Source organism: Rissa tridactyla, chromosome 1 (genome assembly GCF_028500815.1).
Source record: "Rissa tridactyla isolate bRisTri1 chromosome 1, bRisTri1.patW.cur.20221130, whole genome shotgun sequence".
NCBI lineage: Eukaryota > Metazoa > Chordata > Aves > Charadriiformes > Laridae > Rissa > Rissa tridactyla.
This window is the reverse complement of record NC_071466.1, coordinates 208,137,341-208,161,882: the sequence shown is the minus strand read 5'-3', so window position 1 is coordinate 208,161,882 and position 24,542 is coordinate 208,137,341. Positions and strand designations below refer to the sequence as shown.

General features: G+C 36.2%; 1 protein-coding gene across 4 annotated transcripts in view; it reads left to right on the top strand.

Moving 5' to 3' along the window:
• The window catches only part of CACNA2D1 (calcium voltage-gated channel auxiliary subunit alpha2delta 1), a 429,793-nt gene that overhangs the window by 215,958 nt on the left and 189,293 nt on the right, over positions 1-24,542 (top strand). For all 4 annotated transcript variants that reach the window (XR_008465561.1, XM_054196028.1, XM_054196020.1 and 1 more), the window contains exon 5: positions 12,048-12,092. Coding sequence is in view for 3 of the 4 variants with exons in the window: in XM_054196028.1 (XP_054052003.1) it covers positions 12,048-12,092 (45 nt within the window). In the remaining variant the exon portion in view is untranslated. The remainder of the gene's footprint in view (positions 1-12,047; positions 12,093-24,542) is intronic.

The window sequence follows — 24,542 nt, the reverse complement described above, 5'->3', positions numbered from 1 at the left end:
CATTTGGTAAAAATGCAAGTGGTACGCAAATCAAGGTTTCTTCTCTTTTCACTGAAAGTCCTCGTCTCCTGTTGTGATCTATCAGCACCTGGTCTTCAGCTATGTCTCTGCTCAGCACTAATTAGTTTTAAGCAGCTTCTGACGGGCTCCAAGTGTGGGCTAAATAAATATGAATCTGCATGCAGAAAGAGATAGAAATATAATTTTTTAAGATAGACGCAAGTATTTATCCTCAGGTTCTAGGTTCAGGAGTTTGAGATGATGAAGCCCGAGAGAGATATCCCAGGGACTGCTGTGGCTGGCTCCCACCGCAGGGCACAGCTAGGTTTGGATAAGCCTTGGAAAGACCTGATGTCTTCAGACCCCAGTATGAATAACTGAGAAACTATCCTCTCCAGTTTTTACTCCACTCTAGCGCCATATGCCTAAAGGCTTGATGCTTTTTAAATATTTTGTAACCATCGATTGCAACATTCCTCAACATGATTTTATTTGTTGGTTATAACGAAGAGAACACAGTAGCAATGTGACAAATGTAAACTGGTATTCTTTGGGAAAGGTTGTATTACAGGTTTGCACATTACTTGTTAAAAAAAAAAAAAATTCTTCAAAGATTTTTGGAGATTTGTTGGAATTGGAGAGCTGGCGTATTTTCCGAATTCGCTTATGATAATGTAAGAGATATAAATAAATGTAGCCCAGTTCATTACACCCTGGCACCTATGTAAGAATGAATTCAAAATGCCAAAGCCAATATCCTACAAATCTGATAAATATTCACATCCGAAATGTTTAACTAGCCTCCTATACTATACTGGTCCTAGTATTTACAATCTAGATAATCTGCAATCATTTTAGATAAATTTTATTTGTTATTGTTTATTTTATTTTTATGTTCTTTCATCAACTAAAGAAAGTAATGCTGAATAAATTAAAATGAACATACTTTGCTGCTTTAATTAAGCAGATAGGATAGTGTGAGATAGAGGTTAATTAGCTGCTAACAAATTAATTTCATTTTCCCACCTGGAAATCTGCTTTGTAATCGATTGCATTTTGCCTTATAAAAAGAAGCCACTCGCAGTTGCTTATACTTTGAGGAAGTTACTGTGATGAGAAGATTAGCAGCTTCCTGAACCTTTTGGAAGAATATGTTTACCAAAATTAAAAAGGTTTTAAAAGATTTTTGTCTCTCAGGATTGTCTCTGCCTGCCTTGCTTTTGACTTAGAGGACTGGAGAAGGAATATAGAAAATAGTTATTTTATCTTTTTTATATATGCAACCTCTTCTTTTAAACTTGGTAACTCCAGAAGAGTCTCCTTTTCATTTTCTTTCCTGATCACTTATGACACATGCAAGTACATAAAATCCTAGATTTTTTTGTCATTCTTTGGAGGTGGTAAGAATACTGAGAAAGTTTTGGCTGGAAGAAAAAGAAGGAGAGAATAGCTTTCTGAGTTGTTACCTTTCGTTATCCACCTACCAGGGTAGGCCAGAGGCCTATAAATCTTTCTTCTACTTGAATGGGAGCAGATATTGATTCTTGGTATTTGTATCCATTGGGACTATAGTAATATTATTTGTGACTTCCTATTCATAACACAAAACATGAAATGTCCATACTGGGCTTGTTCCAGAGTCTGTGTGGTTGACTTCGGTGAGTTTTGTCTCAGACTGAAATAAAAAGGTTTGAAAAAGTCTTTGGAACGTAGTGTGGGGTGAAGAGAGCTGCGTGCAAAGTTGATGGTATTTGCTATGCTGCCTCTATATGATATACTTCTTCCAAAACAAACAACCCCATCCACAGTGTTTAAAATTGCAAAACAGCAACTATAAAAGTTCAGTAAAGGAGATTAAAGCCATTCCAACTCTGTTTTCAAGTGACTGCAGGGTCAGACAATCAAGTAATCAACTCTTAAAATAATTGGGATGACGTAAGAGCAAGAGCTTCTTATCCTGCCCCAATGGTTACTACTGATATGGTTTGCATCAGGGATCCTGCCACTGGTTCTTTGAATCCTCACCATGACAACATTTGGAGCTGAAGCTTAGTCAATGTCTATAGCCTTTTTTTGAGCTGTTTTACAGAATATTTCCTTTCAAAAGTGGAAAAAACAGCCTATCCCAAAGGTTTTTCTCCATAGTTTTACCATATGTAGAGGTCCTGGCTGGTAGTTTAGCTACTGGGTACACATAGGGTGCAAGTAAGGAAATAATGCATAATGTTTCTGAGATCAGTTGGTGCTTTTTACTTGAGAGAAAACTAAAACCAAAACCCGCAAAGAGTTTGCAGACTGCCAGAAAAGCAACAGCCTTTCCCAATACAAAGCCTGTTTCTGTTTCTCCTCTCCCAATAAAGACTACGTGGGGAATTCAATTTTCAGAAATGACAGATTTCTCCATCTGCTCAATACAGGCAAATTTCCTCACTTTGATCTGCTGAAAATAAATAAATAAATAAAATCTAAGAGCTTTGAAGCTTAAGTCCTGCTGCCAAGGGATGTCCTGATCCTTCTTCCCAAGTTGTTGTAGGCTTCTGGTCCTTAACTTACTAAACTCACCTCTTCTCTGAAAAAGTGAACAAAAAAAAATTATTTATGGAAATTTTTGTTTTATTGTCTAAGACATTTAGATTTATTTAGAGTACAGTTCTGTTCAGTAGCCTGTCACTGTTGATATCTGTTGTGTCAGGGTTTCAATTCAATATGAAAGGGAGCAGTAAGAGAAGGTAAAAGGTTGCATAGCCAACCTGGGAGAGATCATTTGATAGTTTTAGGTACAGAGAACCTTATATTAACATGTCTAGTATTTATTAGAAAGAGAAAGGTACTCTGCAATAATTCTGTTCTTAAGAACAAAGAAAATCTTCCATTTGAATTAGTCTTGGTTGTCTTGGTCATCCTGAACACGCTACCGGTACCTGCCAACTAGAGACTTTTCTTTCCATTTTGTAGATACATACAAGTATTCACCAAATATTGTACCAATAGGAAGGGGATTGGTGAATTTAACAAGAAAAAAAGTCTTCCATTGCAGGAGTGCTGCAGCAGAATTCTGAAAGGCTAAAAGTGTCAAATGGTGTGGTTTTGGCATCTGTCTCCATGTACGGTCACTATGATGTGCTGAACTGTAGCTGGAGCGTAGTGTATGGTTACTGGTGGCATATACTCTTGCATAGGGAGGCATGTGGTTTTGCTGTAGATGAAAACATCATCCTTGAAGAGAAAATTTCAGTTTGGCTAACTAAAATGACAGTCATGTGATATAATCAACTATACCAGAGAGTGATATCAATGTGTTTTTGCATTATTAGATCTTCAGTCACGAATACTTCATTTCTGCATGAAGTATTTATCCTTTGATATTTTGCAATAAAAAATACTTACTTGGTTGCTGCATTTGATTTCTTTAGTCCACTAGTTGCACTAACAAATAAAATAAAAAAAAAAATCCCTAAAGTTAAAAACAATTCATAAAGATAAACTATCTTTACCAGTCTGCAAATTGACAAAATTCCATTGTTGTATTACCAGTTATCTGCATGTCCAATAGAGATTGCCTTCAGATCACAGACCATTGAGCCATAGGATGTCTTTAGAAATAAATTATTCATGGAGTATGTCGTATTATTTCAGAAGAACAGACAGATCTCTAGATTCTGATTCAGGTGTTTGTTTGTCTAACAAGTTTCTCATCACCTTGGGAGCTGTATTACCTTTAACCTGACATATCCAGTCACTTTTGTCTTTTACTCCTACTGTCAAATCACAGTTAGTATTTAAAATGCATTCTTAATTTTTTTCAGGAAGTTCAATATCATCCTGACAGCTTAAGTAGTCCAATGGCAGTTTCTTATAACAATTGTTATGATGAAAATTATCTGAAGATTGGGGAATTTTGTTTAACATGGAAAAGTTTTTCCTATTCTTTACAGTTTCTATGATCAATTCTAGAGATCTGAAGACGGGAGTACTCTTTCTGGCATACTTTATGCTTCTTTTTGAGGCTGTGCATGCAACCTTAATACACTTCAGTTCTCTCTTTTCTAAATAGTTGTATAATGTAACATAATATGGACATTGTGGGGGAAAAAAATAAATTAAAACGAGAGCCTACTTATTATGCCCTGTAATAAAATAGTAGAGTTTTCTCCTGAGCTTTGAATGTGATATAAAAAACAACTTCTTACTCAGCTTTCTTAATTATAATTTGCACAAGACAAATTAAATCAAGCGTGGTTAAAATCAGCATGTAATTGCCTATTGTCACAGTGAGAAAAGGAACATGAGACAACATGACACCGCACAGCTCATGTTGGTGAGTGGGCCAAGCCACGGATGGGCTGCGGCAGTGCAATACTTGCACGCAGACTCCCTGTGCACAGAGTCAGCCGAGACCTGCCCTGGTCACGGTGCCGGTGAGTTGGCAAAGCCCAGCCTGGGCTATGTGGGAGGTTTGCTCTGGCTGGTCCCAGTTCTGGGCTCTGGGCAGTGGCTTGGCACTGATGTGGGCTGGTTCCACCTGGATGCTTGGCTTTCCTAGCACGTCAGACATCCACGTGGCAGCGTCTCCCTGCTGTTTCTGTCACTGGGAGTTTTATAGACAGGTGTCACAGGATGCCAGTCAAAACTGTCCATGATGCTATCATGTTTTTCCAGCATCTCAGGTGTTGTCATCCAGTGATTCACAGTGTAACGATCCAAGTCTCATTATACTCATTCCTTCTTTGCACTGCCATGTGTGCCATAGCTCACCACACTCAGCCTTGTACCCTTGGCTTATTGTACTTGACTCTCGATTAAGGCAAGGTCATGATGCTCCTGTGAGCTCTAAATATTCAGAAGTTGTAATAGCATAATGTTGGAGCTCCCATTTATAAAACATATTTACTGTTACAAGTATGTTCATATTGTGCCTGCCTTAAGCCGTTAAAAATGCCATGATTTGTCAAAATAACTTACCTTTCCACCAGAGTCCAATGTATATAGGATATGCATTTAAATAGTTTTTGCATTTATTAAATACATGCTATCTTCATGTATTTCTTCATAAAAATTTCAGATTTGATTTTTTCAGAGTTTTATTGTCATTGTATAAGTCTGAGTTCACATTAAGTGTATTGCAAAGACTGTGCCATCAGTCAATGTGAGGAAAAAAATGTCGGTTTTTCTATATGGTATGCTTTAATGGAGTAAAAATTTGGAGTTCAGAATAATGCTCATAATATTTTTTCTAAATAGAAAAGCCCAGTAACTATACTATTCACACGGCCAGGAGAAAGGATGAGGAGAAGAGGAGCTGAGAGCAGAGCAAGCGTTCATTCCATTTGCTAGTTGTGACTTAATTGATGTAATATATTTGGCAGTCATTGATTATATATTGAAAAGAAAGATGTATTAGAAGACAGGAAGTACCTCAAGTTACACGGGGGAGAGCCTTCAGTTTATGGGTCCTGACTCTGTGAAGGTACAAAGTAGGCTTTAAAATTCTCAGAGATGTGAAGCCTAAGGTTCTTCAAAGGTCCATATAGAAATAGGATATCAAGATACCTAGAGCGTATTAATGCTGGAAACTCAGGTACTTCCAGAATTTTAGATTCTTCCAAGTTTAGACTTCAATGAATTGTTTCATGATCTCAGTTTTTAACTCAGGTGCCTGAATTCTGTCCACTGTCAGCACTGCATCACGATTGATGTCCAGGGCTTGAAACTGCATTTTTCATATAGTGTATTTATATCTGTAATCTGGGTCTGTACATTACTCTTATCTGATAAATTATCTGTTTATATGAGGGTTGTGTATTTTAGTCCCCCTGTCTAGCATTGAGATGATTAATAAATTACTCATTTTATTTATCACTCTGATGCTTCTGTGAAGGGGCAAGTGACCATTTAATGAAATATATCTATAAATCTGATAGTTTCCAGACTGATAATTTCAGTGAAGGAATAACGTGTAAATGAATGCTAAATAAATGGATCTTTCTCATCTTTGAAAAGAAAACGTGTTCTGTGACAAAGGGTATGTGGTACCTTCAATCCTCCTTTATGTTATTTCCTCTAATCTTCTCCTTGATCTTTTCATTTGAATTATTAGTCTCAGTAGAGTCTTAAGAAAAGCCCTTTACACAAATCCGATGAAAAAGGCTTATCATAAATTATAGTGCAGGCCTGGGAGTTTTTAATTATTATATGAAATGTAATATTCTAAGAAAGTGGTTCTTTAACCAAATTATATTTTGGGGAAAAATGTCTAACGCAAGCGACTCATTTGCCTGTATTACAGGTAATATGAGGAAGTATTTTGAGACTGAGATATTATTGAACAGTTTGATAGTTGTCATTTTTTTATTAAAAATAGTTTGATTTTTAAAAGATCTTTTTCCTGAGTCCTGTTTCAAGATCCCATTTTAAATGCAATTTCTAACCCATTTCTTACAGCCCACGTTCATACACAGTAGTTGCAACTAATTTACTCTGTTCCTGGACTTTGTGTTTGCTTTAAAGACAGGAGGTAAATCAGTATTTCCACTCACGGATATGGAAGGGACAAAAAAGTTTTCACTTATTTTGCCTCTGCCATTTCGCTTAGGAAAAATTACAAAACTATCAAAAACCAGGTCATAGTTGTTGGCATTCTTTCCTTTTTTTCCCCTATTTGCAAGCTTTTATTCCCTAAGAAATTCTCTTTAGAAAGAGACGTAATTTTTTATTTGCGGTAGGCCAATTTAGCTGTCTTTTCTGAAGTATCTAATTGCGCCTTAAACTGCATGTCAGACTATATAAGGGATTAAACTAAAACTACCTGGCTGATTTGTCATAGGATTTATTAGTTGGGTTTAAACCTTAATTACCCTGAAGGTATTAGAGTGATCTTTTTTAATACACCTTTATCCAAGGGCATACAAGAAAATATTATTTAAAATTAAAGCAGATGAATTTTACCAACAGTTAATTAAGCATTTATAGGCAATTACACTCATTTCTTGTTATGTCTATGAACATAGACATAAACCAGTATTATATAGAACTAAACCAGTATTATTAGTAGTTTTTATTGCTCTGTGCTGAGCAACAGGGCTCCCAGTTCTTTCACTAGTGTTCTATGTCTTTTCAAAGTGTGTGGAACTAGTATGATTTTAAAATGCTTTTCAAATTTCTGTCTGTAATTCTAAGGACTTATTTTTAAACTGAACAGTCAAAATCATGCATATATTAGTAATATTTTGCGGGTATTTTTTCTTGGTTTTTCATTTTTTATTGTACCTCATTGCTTGCAGAACAAAATAAACCTTGTTGGTATCACTACTAGCCGGTTAACTGCAATATAAAGGAACTTTTATACTTTGCCTCTTTTTTGTTGCTTTAGTGAATTTTGTATAAAGTACTTAGAAGTTATGGGAAGGGTGCTGTTTTAAAACAAAATTCAAATAATCATATTTGGCCTTAATTTTAAATTATAAAACATGCACTGATAATTATGCAGTAGTATATATTTGCAGTACAACCTACTGCAGTAATTTTAGGTTTGCCTCCGGTGGTTCGTTGAAGAAAATGTTTGAAGTGTGGAGACCTTTAAAAAAACTCTTCCGTTTTCTTTTCTGAGGCAGTTCATTATCTCCCAGCATGTCTGTAGCAAATAAATTCATGGAAGAGAGTGTTATTTTTTGCTTCCACATTTTACCTATGATTGTTTCAGAACTGCTGCTTTCAGGAAAAAAGGGTAATTGTGATGTCTGTCTAAATTAACACATTACATTAATTCCTTACTATGTGAAAAACTGCAGAAAATTGGGTTATCCCCCTCCCCCTATTTAAAAAAAAAAAAAAAAATTATTTTCAGGTAGTTCATTGCAGGATCTCACCAAGTTCTAGAGTCGATTTTAGGCCTTCAGTCTCCCCTGCACGCCTAACCCTACTCTGGACTCCATTGCAGGATTAGGCAGATTCCTTAGGAAGCCTCACGTACAGACCTGTGGGCTTAAGGAATCTTAATTACAGCTTCCATGAAAGTAAGACTTCTGAATAGATAGCATTAGATCTTTGTTGAAAATCTTAAGATTTCCAGGAGTTTGTTTGTTTGTTTGTTTGCTTGCTTGCTTTCATGAATGAAATGCAAACATCTCTTTTGGGAAAGCAGATACTTCAAAAATCACACATAAAGTGTTTCCACTGAAAAAAAGTTTGACCAGTTGATGGAGTCCATATTTCATGGACAATTCTTGGAATTCTAGCATAGGATTTACAGAGCAAGATTTCCTACAGAAGCCATTACGTGGCAGTGATGAGAAGGAGCTTTCATCTTTGTCACTTGCTAGAGTAAAGGAAGATGTATAGTGTTTATCAACAAAATAGCATAGCTATATTACCACAATTTACTATGCGTAATTATCTGCAGAGTCTGATATGCCTTGTTGCAATGTAATCCTTTTGTGGTGTTCTTCAAAGACTTTGATTGAAAAAAAAAATATTATTTCCTGTGATGACAAGCCAATTTCAGCTCCATTGACATAATCCTGAGTTGAGATTAAGCATTTAACAAGTTGAATATACTAGTCTGTAAACTTAGTCTGTACGGAAAATGTGAGTGTAAGTTAGCAGAGGTGTGAATCCAAATTTCATCTGTAGATGAAAGATTATATTTTCCCGTGCTTTTCTTCTGTTTGATGAATCGGTGTTTTTCTTCAGGTCTCTAGGCACAGAGATCATAAAGACCAGAAACTTTGGATTCAGTGTGATGAAATTTAGGAATTCATTAATACTACCCAATACGTAGTGTTTCCCATTGGAATAATTTTATACCCAAAGCTGGGAAACAAAGTACTATTGAAATAAAGCAATATAACAACAATGGAACAATCTAACTTCAGCAGATAATAATGCAAATGAAAGTGTGGGAGAAAAAAGACTTTTAGGATAGAATAGAAGAAAATAGTGAGACTCGCAAATAAAACATTCATGGCCTGGTCCTTAATGTAATTTTTGCATGCCTTGCGTATCCTTGTCAGATACTGAAACTGTTTGCTCTGAAAGGGGAATTAATGATGGTGAAAACTACCCTTCACTTTTCCAACTGCATGAGGTTTGTAAACTTGTATGATACCATGCTAAAGCTTCTAATTTATGTATATGGTCTCCTAGAGTAATTATGCCATAAATTTAGCTTCAGGACTGTTTTACTAAATCCTTTCATTCATGAACAGAAGTAACAGTGAGTGTGTACTCCTCTCTCTCATAGCATGACTGGATAAAGAAAAAAAACATAAATCTAGGATATTTACATTCTATTTTAGGCTTACTGAATAAGTGTGCAGTATTACCTGGTGGCAGTAGTGTATAACAGTTGGAAAATTCAAATTCTTTATGTCAAGAAGTTATTTATTAACTAAACTACTTGCTTTTGAACCAGCGACAACACAATTTGTTCTTGTCAGCCAGAAGTGGTAAAATTATGAAAAATTGTTCTCTAAAGATATAACTGATCCATGAATCTAATTTGTGAACTGTACAGCATTTAGTGTGTCCCAGGACTGTGTATTAAGAGCAATGACATATGACCAATGTCAGTGTTAGTTTATGCATTATATAGGTAATATCTCCAGGCAGGACACCGAACTACAAGATACGTGTAGCCTAAAAAAAAATCTAAGTTATTTTGGGGGTGTTATTTTAATTAACTTTGAAATGTATCGTGTTTCTGAAACATAGTTCTTTAATAGGTGATGTAAGAAATACCCTTTCATCCTGTGGAAGTAGATAGCAATGGTATGTGGGATTCAATCAATTTAAACCAATAAATAAAATCATAAAAGAAAGGGAGAAATAAAATCGTGACAATAAAAACTCACTTTGTTTAAGTAGATAAACAGAATTGTATGCATAGAGAACAGCGTTAAAAGTCCTAGGCACTAAGAGATGCTGTGACAAGGTATACTTATGTGGGAAACCTGAGCAATGGAAATGGGGTGGGGAAATAAACTGATATCTTGATGGGAGAAAATACAAGAGAAGACCTAAAAGAATTGTGCTTTTATGAAAATGTTCCTTTTTAAACAGAAACCACTAAAAAAAAATAATATATATATATTATTTTTAAATATATATATATATGCATGCAGATAAGGATATCTATATGACTTTTCCTGGTCTCATTTTTCTTGAACAAAAGCTTCTAGGGAAGAGATTGCAGGGGAACTTCACATAACATAACACAACACAACACAGCACAAAGTGGTATGGTGAGAGGACTATTCTTTTCCCCCATCTTCTGAAGTGAAACAACATTTTTTTATTATTTTTTTTTTAATTAAACTGATCCTCTTGTGATGAAAACACTTGTGCTAACATTTCCAGCTAGTACCACTCAGAGCTGGATCCCTTGCAGCCCTAAATGTTGCCTGCTAAGGAATCACATGGCTTTTTGAACAGATCGAATTATTTACAGAACAGTTATTTTGTACCCAACCATGTACAAAGTAAAGAGATTCCAAAGAGAATTGAATCTTTTGCCTCTTCCGACTTCCTTGAAGGCTTCCACGAGCATTACATGGTCTTTTCTTTACAACCATCAAGTCTTCAATGATGAAAGGAATTTCCTCCTGCGTCTGTAGCACGCTGTGGTCTGGCTGAGTTACCACATACTGATGCAAACCCAACGGAACTGTGGGTAGAAGAGTTTCTTGATGGAAAAGTGGAAAACTGCTTTTTGAGAGAAAGAGGAAGAGGATGAGTTAATGTTAATAGCATTTACCTCAGAATGGCATTTAACTCATCTATAATATATTTCAAGTTTGGATCTCAAAAAGATCATAAAAGAGAATGAAAAATGTCCTTATTTATGAAGTGAGCAAAAACGATGGTTTATAAAGGTGAACTGCATTACCTTGTAGCACTTGTCATGGTACTTTTTAGTGTGATTAAAGATTGTTGTTGGTTTACCCACTTGAAAAATTATTACTGAAGTCATCCTGTTGGTATTTATAAAAGAAAAAATATTTTTTGTGGTCAACTTTTTATTTAGATACATAAGTCCAAAGGTATTACCATAAACATAACTGAAAATATACATTAAAGCTATTTTTAGAGGTTAACAGCAATTGCCTATTTTAAACAAAATGCTGGGCATGAAGAAAAGTAACTTCTCCATTTCTTTATTTTTTCACAATCTGCGAAGGGAATTTTAAAAAAATGACACATATGTGGATATATTTATTTCATACACAAATGCACATAACAATTGCTTACTTTCATTCAAAAAAGTATAAAAGCAAATATAGGGCACATTACTGCAATTATATTTAGTGGAAAGCTACTACAGCGAGCCTAAATCTTTCGGGCTTTTAAATGGTTCAGAAATATCTCAAGAGAAAAGAAAAACCTGTTCCTCAGGAAATACAACAATTTTCAAGCCACTGTAGACATTACAGTGAATGAAGTTTCTGACTGATTTTGCAATGGAAACTAGTAATCTTCTCCTCCGGTGCTTTGCTTGAATTACGTGGTATGGTATTTCCACAGAGTTGCCAGGATCCACTCTGTGCTACAACAGCCAGACTCTCCTGTGATGCTTTTTCCCAGGTCTTATTTTCACAGTGGGAGGCGAATAAAACAATAAACGTGTGTGCAACAAGTACTCAACCCACTCAGCACTGCCCATGCATCGTGATATCTATTGCCCGCTAGATGTCATGGCGCATAAATCACCTAATTGCAGAGTGAAATCATCCTATGTCTGTAAAAGAAATGGCTTACAGAAGTCTTTTATGAGCTCTGGATTTTATCCAACATTGTCTGTACTTTTCTAGTTGGATTTTTAAGTGACTTTTGTATCTTACTAGGGAAGAAGCATTAATGTGGTTTAACAGGAGCATGGGGAAAAAAAAAAAAAAAGAAACAGAGAACAAGCAAAGATCCAATTCCATCATATTCCAAAGAGAATACATAAAGAAATGTGGGTTTATTTTAAAATGTATTTTAGTACAAATGGTTGCTAGTAAACTTTATTCTCTACTTTCAAACTAACAGAATTACTTTTCTTTCTCTTACAGAATAATGATATAATCTATTACAATGCAAAAGATGATCAGAATGATGTAAGTAAAATGTTCCTTTTTGTTTCATTGCCTGTAATCTCAGAAAATTAAGGGGTTGAAAACAATAATGAAACTCTAAGACTAGCATTTAAATATTTTGCAGAAGCGAGAAACTTAGAAATGTTCAAAAGTTTCCTCAAGAGTCAGATAATATTTTATGTTCTAATTCTCAGCGTCTTGTTCCCTTGTACAGTCTGAGTTACTGATCAGGCAGGGAACGTGCTGGGAGAAAAAAGATCCTGACAGCAGCATCATTCACTTTTTGAAATGCAATAAAATCATAATTATAGGACTGGAGAATCAAAATGATAAATGTAAATAATTTACTTTACTCTGAGAGAGCGATTTTCTGGCCCTATTTTCCAAGCTCACATTATCTTATTCTGTATTCTTTGTAAGAAATTTTTTACATGAGGGGAAAGCAGATGTAAAATGTTACTGAATAACTGCTTTCATGCACTTTGTGATCACTCACATCACTGTAATAAGCTTTGGGGAAATTGAAAATCCATTCCCAAGTTCTAGAGGAAATGTATGATGTTTCAATTCCTGGTTCTACTAAAACTCTTACTTGAAGTGGTTTGAAGTTTCCTATCGGGCTTTAACTATTAAAAATCTTAATGTCTTCTGGGGAGAAGGCAAGTTATCCTCACCTTCACTTGAGATAATACAACTGCTTGTCTTCATTATAGATTTAATTTTTAAAACCATAGAAAAGATGTTGTAAATATATTAATCAGAATTGCCAGCATGCTTCGTTTGCACTTTTTAATCAAGTATTCTTTAGAGATTGATGGCATCACTATTGTAATTGATGCTCCTGCTGTAAGGCAATTAAGGAAGGTACATAGATCATGTCAAGCAGAACTATTTGATATGCTTATCCAGAGTTACGAGTACTGGAATTCATAGATAACAAACAAGTCTACTGTCCTGAGTTTTAAAATTTGCATGCTTTAAGTAAAATTCATTAGAACGGACTGAAATTTGAAAGATATTGGTCTCTTCTGATTAAAGTCACTGGGATTGCAGGTGCTAACCGCTTCAAACAGGAGTACAAAGCTTAAAATTGGATTTTGAATCTAAGTGTACCATAGGGTGATGGTAGATTATGGCGTGAAGTAAAAGAGCCTGCTTTATCTGTTATGATTTAATAGTATTGGGAAATGCCTCGAGGTCACTACTACAACACAAATCCAAATTGGGTAGGCAAGGCACGAAAGGAAATACTCTTCCAGAGTTCACTCTCATTTTCTTTAACCTTTCTCAGGTTTTTTTTTCCCCAGAAAAAAAAAAAAAAAAAAAAAAAAAGAGGTTTATTCCACCAGATGTCTTTTTAAATTTATTTATTGCTGTGACAGTTTTATTTCTGTCTTTTTAAACTGTTGGACTGAAGTTTATAATAACCTTTATTATTGAGTTAAGAGTAGTTCTTGTGAGCCAGGGCCGCCTGTCTGTCCAGAAACAAGTAACTCTGTAACATGGCATCAGCAACACAGAGTACAATAGTAAAACTCAACACCAGCTTAAGTTATTATTTTGTAATTATTTGAATCACAATGAAAAGTTTTCAGTCCTAGGACTGGAAACTACCTTTTCTGTCTTTTAGAGCACCAAAGGAATTTTTTTTCCTGTTTTTTTGTTCTCTTTTTAACACACAAGCTAGGGTTATTTCAGCCTCTTTGATTGTATTTATTGCCCTGCAAACCTGATTGATTTAATTCCTCACTTTTTCTACTGAGAAAAAATTCAGGCAGGTCGCACAGCTAAATAGCAGTTCCCAATATCTGGTACAATTCTTGAGATCCTTAGTTTACGCAGCACACTCCCTGTGAATTATTAGCTAATTATACATATGAGCAGAAGGAGCAGAATTTAAACTGAATATCACTGTAACTTTTGCATGGGTGTTTTGGCCTAGCGAGCTAAAATGTTTTGGGGATCTATACTGTGTGGATTTTGTAAGATACAAAAACACAGCATTAAGACTGTGGTTCGGTTTGACTTCCCAGAATGTCTATAAGGCTGTATGTGTTGAAATAGTTATTTTTCTTCCCTTCCTAATAGTCCTCAAAGAGGGAGTTAAAGAGGGAGAAGGTAAAAAAAGGAAGTTTCTTTTTGTTTTATTTTGCTTTTAATCTCTTTATTTAATTCTAATTTTAGAAAACAATGTGAAGGCAAAAGGTGCTAAGAAAGTACAGTATTTATAAGAACTGGTTGTTTAAAAGCGTGTGCTTTTTGTCAGTCATTTAAGCTTTTGTGGCCAGCTGATCAGAACAAATGCTTTGGCTTAAGGAGATACAAATAAAAAGTTCCCCATAAGTAGTAATTACCCCATGAAAAGAGAGAGAGTCTCAGATACCTCAGCCACTGGTATCTAGTTGTTTCAGCATATCTGCTGAGGGCTGGATTTCTTCATCCTAGAGAAACATCCTCCGGTTCTGTTTCTTTGCATCCAGAGAAGGGCAACGAAGCTGGTGAAGGCTCTAGAGCACAAGTCTGATGGGGAGCTGGGGGTGTTCAGCCTGGAGAAAAGGAGGCTGAGGGCAGCCCTTATCACTCTCTATGACTCCCTGAAAGGAGGGTGTAGTGAGGTGGGGGTCGGTCTCTTCTCCCAGGTAACAAGCGATAGGACAAGAGGAAGTGTCCCCAAGTTGCACTAGGGGAGGTTTAGATTGGATATTATGAAAAATTTCTTCAGCAAAAGGGTTGTCAAGCATTGGAACAAGCTGCCCAGGGAAGTGGTTGAGTCCCCATCCCAGGAGGTATGTAAAAGATGTGTAGAAGTAGCACTTAGGGACACGATTTAGTGGTGAACTTGGCAGTGTTAGGTTAATGGTTGGACTCATTGATCTTAAAGGTCTTTTCCAATCTAAACAATTCTACAGATCTCTGATTCCTGATATTTAGAAAAGGTAAATATTTCGTAATGATGTTAGAAGTTATCCTCCTTCAGCTGCAATATCAGTATTAACTCTTAATAAACAAAATAAGTCTCATTTGTATTATAGGAAAAGAACATTTATTTTAGAGATGTAATTTATACATGCAGATTTGGATCCCTTTAAAAGGCCCAGTATTTGAGGAATCAGTAACGTGCACCTCCTAAAAAAGTCTCTTGCATGTGTCTTGAGTTTTTCACTGTTAACATTTTTATGCAAATATTTGTTAAAAAAAAATTAAAATGTAGTAATTCTTTTCCTTCATCAGTAAAGTTGAGGCTGATTAGATAAATGCAGATTAGGAATCCAAGAAAAAATTGTATTCTAATTGCAGCACTTTGTTGGGAATAGGAAGTTGTGGGTATCCTTACTGATGGTTTCCATCTCGTTTAGGTGGTAAGAATCAGTTACATACTTTTTGATAAAACACATTGAGTGTGAAAAAAGCTGGTTTTGTGCCTGTGCTGTCATTGTGATCAGTAATCTAACTTGAAAGAAGAAGCAATAAGGATAAGATATAAGATGGTGAGTGACCTGATACTGTATTTTTTTGAGAAAGCCTGCATCCAGGTCTCAACTATGTATGCAAACACCACAGAGTCTTCTCCCCTGTTCCTGCATGAAAAAATGCTTGAGAGGACTTAGGTGGCATCATTTTTATTTTAATGGAATTGTCTCTGAAGCACTGGCTAATAAAACTGCTTTTGCCCTCCATTCTTTGCTGTCTCTACAAGTTCATAATTTTTTCTCCTCCATGCTGTGAGCCTTCATTTTATCACAGGGCATGATATTACATTTCTCCTTCAGTACAAGTAGGAATAATTAGTAGCTGAAATTTATTTATTAAAATTAGATGTCTAAGCTAGTCACAGTGGACACCTCTAGAGAGTTGTTCAGTTTATTTTGAGATAAGTGTCTAAGGTCAGCTGAATCACTTCTAGCTGCGTATTTCTCTCTGTTGACCAGCTTCCTATAACGGACGCTTTTAGATCTTAACTTTCAGATGTTGAAGAATTAGAAGAAATTCATCTCAGATGTTGTGCCTACCAGTTTTAATTTTCTTCATTCATCCTTTTAAAATAATAGCTTTAGCAGAAGAACAGTCCTCTAACTTAAATTCTGTGTATTTTTTTCTGGGGTATGTTAATACACTGCACTGTAGTTTGCTTTCCCTCTCTCTGTTTATGTACCACATTCAGAAGATCCTTCTCCCTCATTTTTCACCTGCTGTCTTGATGGGCCTTTTTGAATGTAATGACTGTGTTTGCTTGGACTTAAAAAAAAAAAAAAAAAAAGAAAGAAAAAAAGCATGAGAAGACCAATCATTCTTTGGCCTTTGGATTTCTCAGTCTCTCAGATAAAACAATCAATTTGTAACCCCTTAGTCCATCAATCAGTAGTATACCTTCTGTACTCTTTATCCTACAACAGCAATTAGATTCTACCTGCTTATTTCCCCCACAGCGCTGTAATGTGTGAGCACTTCATGATAATTAATGAGTTTTATCCTCACAACAAGGTAGGAGGTATTATATTCCCATTTTTCATAGCACATAGGAAGATAATGGCCAAACTTGTAATTTAATACAGGTCTCAGGTTTTCATTCACTGTCCTATTCCCTAGAACCCTTTCACTTTGATATATTGCGCTGCACTTTAATTTGCAGGTGTCAACTGCTTGTGTCTTATGACTCCGGACAAATGCTGCGCTGCTTTTATTGGAAAACTGAGTGGTACCACATTAAGATGCCCTTTCCCATAAGTTTTAATATTGCTTAACCTGTTTTCCCTTCTTGTCCTTTGTACTCCTCCCTATTTACAGTTGTCTTTGCTTCACTGTTCGGTTCTTTCCTCTTTTTTGTACTGGTCTCCATTTTATTTCTAGTGATTCTGCATCTTCTTTATAGATCCTTTCTAAATCTAACTTTCCTGTTTCCACACATTCAGATATCCATTTCTTCACTATGCACTGAATTGCTTGATTGCTTAATTTTCATTTTTCCTTAATGTTTCTCCCATCTCCCCTTTGCATCTTGCTCCTTTTCTTCCTATTTTTAGTGTAATTTCTTGTCATTGTTTTACAAACTCCTTCTTGCACAAACTACAACAGCCCCAGGAAAAGAAAACTGAATTTTTTGAGTGGTTTAACTGAAAGGACTAAGTATGACAAATAAATGTTTCTTTAAAATGAAACCAGCTGCGCCCCGTTGGAAGTTTGCAGCTCCTCTGCAGGTCTCACTCATTAGGCTTTGACTGGGAGCAGCCGGTTGCGTCTCCTGGCAGGAGCCGTGTCCCGAGTTAGCACAAGTGATTTATCAGAGACTGCCTTCGTGTAGTCCCTTGTTGGAATGGAGTCGTGGCTAACAGAGCGGTACTTCTTGTGTGGTTATTGATCGTGTATTAAGTGATAGTAGCGCTTTTTATTTTCTTTTACTGAATTAACGTGAAGACTGTAGAATTACGGGTCCCTTTGTGGAGCAAGTGCCTGCGCAAAATGTGAATTCACTCTGGGACTGAGGTCAACGGGTAGGTTCCACCAGAGAGGAGCAACAAGGAACATGCCTATGGCTGTTTTAAATATGAAAAACAGTTTTTTACTACTTTATAAAACTTGCAGGGAGAAATCTTTTTAAACCGGTAAGCTGGTGTTGCCACAAGGTTTAGATAGTATTCCTAATTCAGTGATGCCTTGTTATTTTAGAATAATGTGTGAAACTTCAGCTCTCTGAGTTTAAAACTGCAGCATAAAGGCGGTTGTCAAGTTTGGTTTTTTTTAAATAGCAATGATTGGAAAAAAATAATATATATATCTACATCCAGTTGAAAACTGTTGTAAAACTAAGAAAGGATGATTAGATGTGAATGTAAACATCATTTAAAAAAAATCCTTTTGGGTTTTAACACACCACAATTCTGGGCATATGAGGCGGAATGCATCAGATGGAGAACATAGAAAGTTTGTAATATCTTTCGCCTGCTCTTTTGCAAGTATTTTCAAAAAAACCCAACCCAATCTTCATTGGGAAAAGTGGGTAAGCTATAGCCTGTTCTCTTTCCATCCACCAAATCCATCTCCCGTTTTAAAATGGAGAGCTGAAATCTGAGAACATCTTCAAACAGGACACATGCCCCCACTTGCTTCAGAAAGTGCACAGCCTATTGTACAGGGTGTTGCAGCAGGACAAGATATTGCCGATATCTGATGAAATGATATTTACATATATATTTCTCGTATTTTCTGTTTAATGTTGCATCTCTTGATGCTGTGTGGTAGAATTATGCATGTGAAAATTTCATTGGAAAACACCATTTAGCACTTGGTTTAGGTGATTTTTTTGTACATTCTTGGAGTATCGTGATACCAAAATGGCTAAATTTGTAAACGGACTGAAATATTACTTGACTGATGTTTGATGGAGACATTTTGAATTTGAACTGACAACTTGGGCTGCATCTGTCCCAGAATTATTCTGATTCTTGGCAATATGACCTGAATTTTATTGAGATTTTGTTTGTTGTTTTTTTTTTTCCCCTTCTCACTGCAATGGGTATTAGCTATAAAGACAAATGCCCTGTTCTGACCTTTTTTATTATAGAGACAAGGGAGGCATTTTGCCGAGGTAGTTTGCTCTTAGGCTGACCTAAGCTATAAGAGGGAAAGAACAGTTTTGGTTGTATAAATTGTATCTTCCGTTATGGAAGACTGTCAGAGTAGGACTGTTGATACGTCCATATAGGGAATATTTTTAAGGCCTTAGAGAAGTTTCATTAGAACAGGAATTTCTAATCTGTAACTGATGTCGTATTTTTCAACTGTATTTTCATTTTTATTAAAATACATATTGAATATTAACCTATGTCTTTTGGTACTGGCATTTAGTACTTGGAATTAATAATTAATTCTATAATACATTTAGAATTTTATGAAACGAAGTGGGGAAAATTTGATAGATTCCTATAGATGTCCCAGCCTATTTCCATTTTCAGAGAATACTCCCTGGTTGTCGCACTTTTTGATGCCTAAGGGTATTCCAAGATTCTGTCCTGTGCTTCTGAAATATACAGCATATTCTGAGATGTTACTTATTTAAGTTGTTATATTCTAGATTTCATAGAACATGCTTGCTTTGGTACATACATCAAAATACTTCCATTTGAATTAATATGTTTGAAAGTGACCTGCCCAAAAAGGAGTAGATAGATAGATTTAGAAGATATAGAAAAATTCTGTTACAAGATAGCACAAATCATCTTATCATTAGTACAATGGGAGGAGGAGTAAGCAGAAAAGCCATATTTTTATTTTCTTTAGTCTTACCTCTGTTGTTCATACTTTTTGTATAAGAGGGCTTATTGTTCTTATTTCTAGTAATTCCATGGTACCTTGACTTCCAGGCCTTTTAGGAACATGCATACTCCAGTGTTTTTGCTGTGCACTTTCCTCTCTCACATCTGCAATCCAGTGTGATGATTTCTAACAGTGTGATTTGGATGCCATTCTTTGGGAAATGAGCATCAGAACTGACAGTGAGGGCATGATTGTCACTGCCTGCTTTAGTACCAAGACTTTATGCATTGTTCACTGAGAAATGTGTGCCTTTTACCAGCTATCACTGCAAAACATGTCAGGTCTTTCCAGTTCAAGGCATTATAGGTAAGCTGGAGTCCAACCCATAGGGAGAAAAGGCATTCCTTTGAGCTTCTTATTGAAATTATAATGATCTATTGCTACAGGGAGCAGGAGTTCTTGCTTTTTTTTTTTTTTGTATTCTGGTTAAAAAGCTAGGTGTCAGGTTTATATTCCTTTATTCAAATTTGTGCAAGTCTTCTATTCTCCCAAATGAATATATGTTCGAGGCTGCAATGAAAAATACATGATAATGAAATATATGACTGCCCCAAAGCTATCTCCTACCTGTGAAAGAGACTTATGAAATAGTAATGGCAAGAGTGATAACTGTAGTTGTCAGTGTCCTAAAAAAGATGAGGATGTTCTTAATGTGGAGAATTCTACCTTGAAGGCAAATTTGCACAAAAAAGCAGTGCTTGAAGTCTCCCCGTGGAGGCTGAGTTTATGTCACACCAAAGATCAGAATTCAGCCCTAAAGCTAGTGATTCATCAGCTTAATGGAAAATTTCTTCCTTCAGGATATTTCCTACTAATATCCAAGCATGAGTGATAACAATTGCAGTGAATGCAGTGATGTTGTTTATTGGTAACTAAAAGCAATTCCAAAAGCTGAACTTGTTACAGAATATTTATAGCATTTGAAGTAGTGTTTTTTAGCGAGCGCTTTGTTGCCTGATTATAGGTAGCAATGTTTTGACATGTCACTTTGAAACGTGCTGGTCACATTGAGATTTTGAAGCGGTATAAAAGAACCCGAATAACTGAATCTGATGCTTTCATATTGATTGAAGGTAGAAGCAGGCTTTGAAAATTGCAAGGCAGATCAAGAAAACTGGAATAGAGCACTTACAATATTTTAATAAGATTTACTATTAAGACTCAAGATAGCTAAATGACCAAAATCTTTGAGTTGTGTTTTCAAGTTTAAGTTTAAAAAAAAAAAAAAAAAGAAAAAATGCTGATAGGTGTGTCCTCTGTGGTTCTGGTGATCTACTGCTGACCCATATCTCAGATGAAATAAATGACCCATTGAACCCTTCATCAGAGGTATGGTTGAGATGAGGTAAATATTATACTTACAAAATTGGCTTTAATATTCAGTTTGTATATGGGGCAAAGGAGACGCTCCATAATCTCCATTCTGGGAAGTGTATACAATTATTACTAGTTGATTGGGAGGTTAATGTTTAGTTTTGCGTTCCTCAGATGACACGAAACGCTGCCTTGCTAGGAGACATAATACCACATTGGCTTTCTTGGAGACACTTTCAGAGTGGTTTATGGTTCTCAAAGTATCCCCAGACAGGAAATAATCTATGTATTGCACTGTTTGGGGATTATCAGGCAGCTCCCTGTGGTGTAAGTGATCTGAAATGCAGTTCCTCACCTGCTCCTGCCCTGCCCCTGACTCTGCAAATGAGAGTATTTCTGAACTGGCCGATATCATCTGTAAAAAGGCTGGATCGTTCTCCCTGGCTTTTCCACATACCCATTCTCAACACGCTCTGTTTTTTGGAGAACAGATGAAAAAAAATAGACTGAAGAAGACAACCATATCTAATATAAAGCATCTCATTTATAGGTGTTTATAAGTGGATCAGTCTACTCTAGGAAGTATAAGGCTTTCTTACTGTACCCAGCGTTATCCTTTCCTGCAGTTCTCTTCATTAACATCTCTAATTTCCAGCACTTGCCCTAAGTATGGCAAAGCAGCAGAGCTTCAGAATTGAAGCCTCTTATTTTATGCAAGGTCATTTACTCTGCAGTTCTGCACCTGAGTAATGCCTTGAGTAGGGCTGAGTAGGAGGCAAGCTGGGGTTTAGCTTCAGAGACTTTTCTTGCCCACGTGGCTTTGAAAGGCCATCTGTGCTTCTGCTTCTGTCTTGTGACTTGAAGTCTTTCAGAGATTTTAGCATTAGTATGTGAAAGCGCGAATTACAGGTACTCTTGCAGCTCTCCTTTGTGGCGTGTATTGCAAAGGATTTTTGATCCAGTGAGGAATTACATTGTCCAGACCCAAAAAGCTTTTGAACTCAGCTGCAGCTGACCTTTTACAAAAGTATTTTTGCTGCCTTTTTTTTTTTTTGTTCTTTCAACATCTAAAAGTTGACTTGTTTCTTCTTCCTTTTTTTTTCTTTTTCTTTTTTTCTTTTCTTGGGTGGGTTTTTTTTGTTTTTTTCATTTTTTTGCCCCCTTATAATGTGATTCTCTTCTTGCGCAGAAAGAATATCTTTCTAAAGTTTCCCTCAGTCTCTGGGAATGCTATTCTTCTAATTTATTGCGTTGTTGGTTTTCACCATACTAGCATTTTTAAAAACCATATAAATAGTCTTACATAGTGTTATGTCACTTTACTTAAATTATTATACGGTATTTAGTCTTTAGGGAAAGTCTATGGTCCATATGTAACCCAGAGATCAGTGTGTGGTTTAGTGTTACCTACCGCTTTTGTCTACCTAGATACAGCTTGTTTTTAATTAGCGAAAAGCTGCATTATATTTATATCTGCATGAATTAGTGAGTGATGTTTGTATAGTGTTTTGAGCCCCATCAGTGTTAACTCAGAGAATCACAGAAAAAATTAGATTAGGAGCGCTTCTGGAGGTGAGGTAGTCCAACTTCCTTCTCAAAGTAGGGCTTTACTGTTATTAATGTTATTGACACAGTAGGCGGCACAAATTAAGAAGAAAGAGCAATAACCAATTAGTGTGCTGCAGGATGTACAAAATCTGGACCCAACCAGGATGACTGTAGATAAGAACGTGCTGTGAAACAGGATCAGTTGATGGCTTAGCAAAGCATGGCAAAGACAACTGCATCAGATGAAAAAATCAAATTAATTAAATGTTCACATTCAGTGGGTATTATAACTAATTCCCAATGAAGCATTAAGATGATTTAACAGTTCTTATTCTCCAGGGATATGATCTTTAATCAGATGTGGGGGTGGTAAAAGGTAGGCAGTGTAATTTATTCCAATAAACAGTAGAACAGTCTCCAGTTTGAAATTTAATTGGATGATGTATGAAAAATCTAAATTATCCAGAGTGCATTTGTGTCTCGAAGTTGTAGATGACCAAGTATTCTATGGGACTTTGTCAACAATGGATTCTTTTTTTTATTTATTTTTTATATTGCGTATGTTTGATCACTCTAGTGGGATGTGAATGCAATAGTTTGAAGGAGGCTATGAATTTTAAAAGTATTTTTTTAATAATTCACTGGGCTTTTCTGAACTGCTCGTAACATTTTAATCAGTTAGAGTAAGATATGCTTTTATTTTAATATTCATGGTGTGTTGGCTAATGACATCATTTTAGCCAGTAAAGCCAATAGCAAAGTCGGTACTGAAGTAGGCAGTTCTGTCCAATACATGATACCTTAAGAGCAGGCAGAAAAATCACTCTTAGTGAACACCCTAGTCCTAAATTCCTGAGTTTTCCCAGGCCATCACTCCATATAGAAAAGAATCAAGGTGAGAGGTTCAGATGGTGTTACACATCATGACTCCTGAACTCCTCACCAGGATGTATGACCCAGCAAGGTTATGGAGATGTTGCCTGAATGTTCAAGGATGGAAGGGGTAGAATTAGGAAAGTCAAATTTCGTCTGGGGTTTGTATTGGTGAGGGACATCAAGAGCAACAAGAAGTGCTTCTTTAAGGATATTGATATCAAAAGGAAAGCTAAAGAAACTTCTCAATGGGAAGCGAACCTTGCGGCTAAGGTAATAGTGAGGATGAAGTACTTGGTGCCTTGTTTGCATCAGTCTGCCATGTGCCTTAGCCTGGCGGCAGAACCGTGGGAGAGAAGCTATTCCTACAACAGCAGAAGGTAGATTTAGGGACACCGAAGCACATCAGACATACACAAGTCCATGGGACCAGATGGGGTTGATCCAAGGGTGCTGATGTCGTTATGAGGCAACTCTCCATCACCCCCGGAACAATGTGAGGATTGGGAGAGGTTTAGGGTGACTTAAGATGCCTTATATGTCTTATGTGTTTAAATATTTAAAATAAATATTTCATTTTACCTGGCATTGGAGTTAAAGAGAAAATAGGAGAGGACAGAAAAGAAATTTTACATACTGATGTTACTACAGCAGACTTTACTCAGTTTTGCTGTGAAGGTCAGCTGTAATCTGCAATCATGAGAATAGAACATAACTTTCAGTTCTTTTCTGATTATTGAATAAGAAATCAAGGTTTCAACACATACTAAGTCCAACTCACTAAAAAATTGTGTCAGTTTTAGGAAAGACAAGCTGTTTGCATGGATCTTTGAAATAAATTACGTTAATTACTAATATTCTTAGGAGAGTTCAGATTTTCAGCTCCTTATCCTGCCACCCAATCTAACCTCCTTACCGTTACCTTGTTGGGACACTTGAAGTCGAGAGTCTCTTTACCTTTTCAAATCAGAGCACGTGCATTGTGGCTTTGGGCCCGTGGCTGCGAGCAGGTGGTCTCCTTGAGCTCAGTGGGCATCAGTTGCAGGAAGAAAGTGTCTCAGGCAACATATACTTTCAGTTTCCAAGTAAACATCAAGGACATGGAGGAATGGTCTTGGCTTGCAAGATGAAATAACAAATTCCATTTGGTAAATTCGGAAGGAATCTGAATTCTTATTTTCAGTTTCAAAGTGTAAATCCGAACATGTGTGTACTCCACTTCCTGTGGAAAAAGTATTAGTTAAACAAATTTTAATTTTTAGCATGATGTATTGCCATGTTCTGCACCATTTGGACCACTGATTTAGCATCAAATTCCTTCTTTAATACTTGACCAGCTATACGCTGACTACCACTACTTGCTGGGTAATTGTTCATCACATCATTGAAAACAGGCTGTCTCTGCCAGTTTCCTACCTGCAAAAT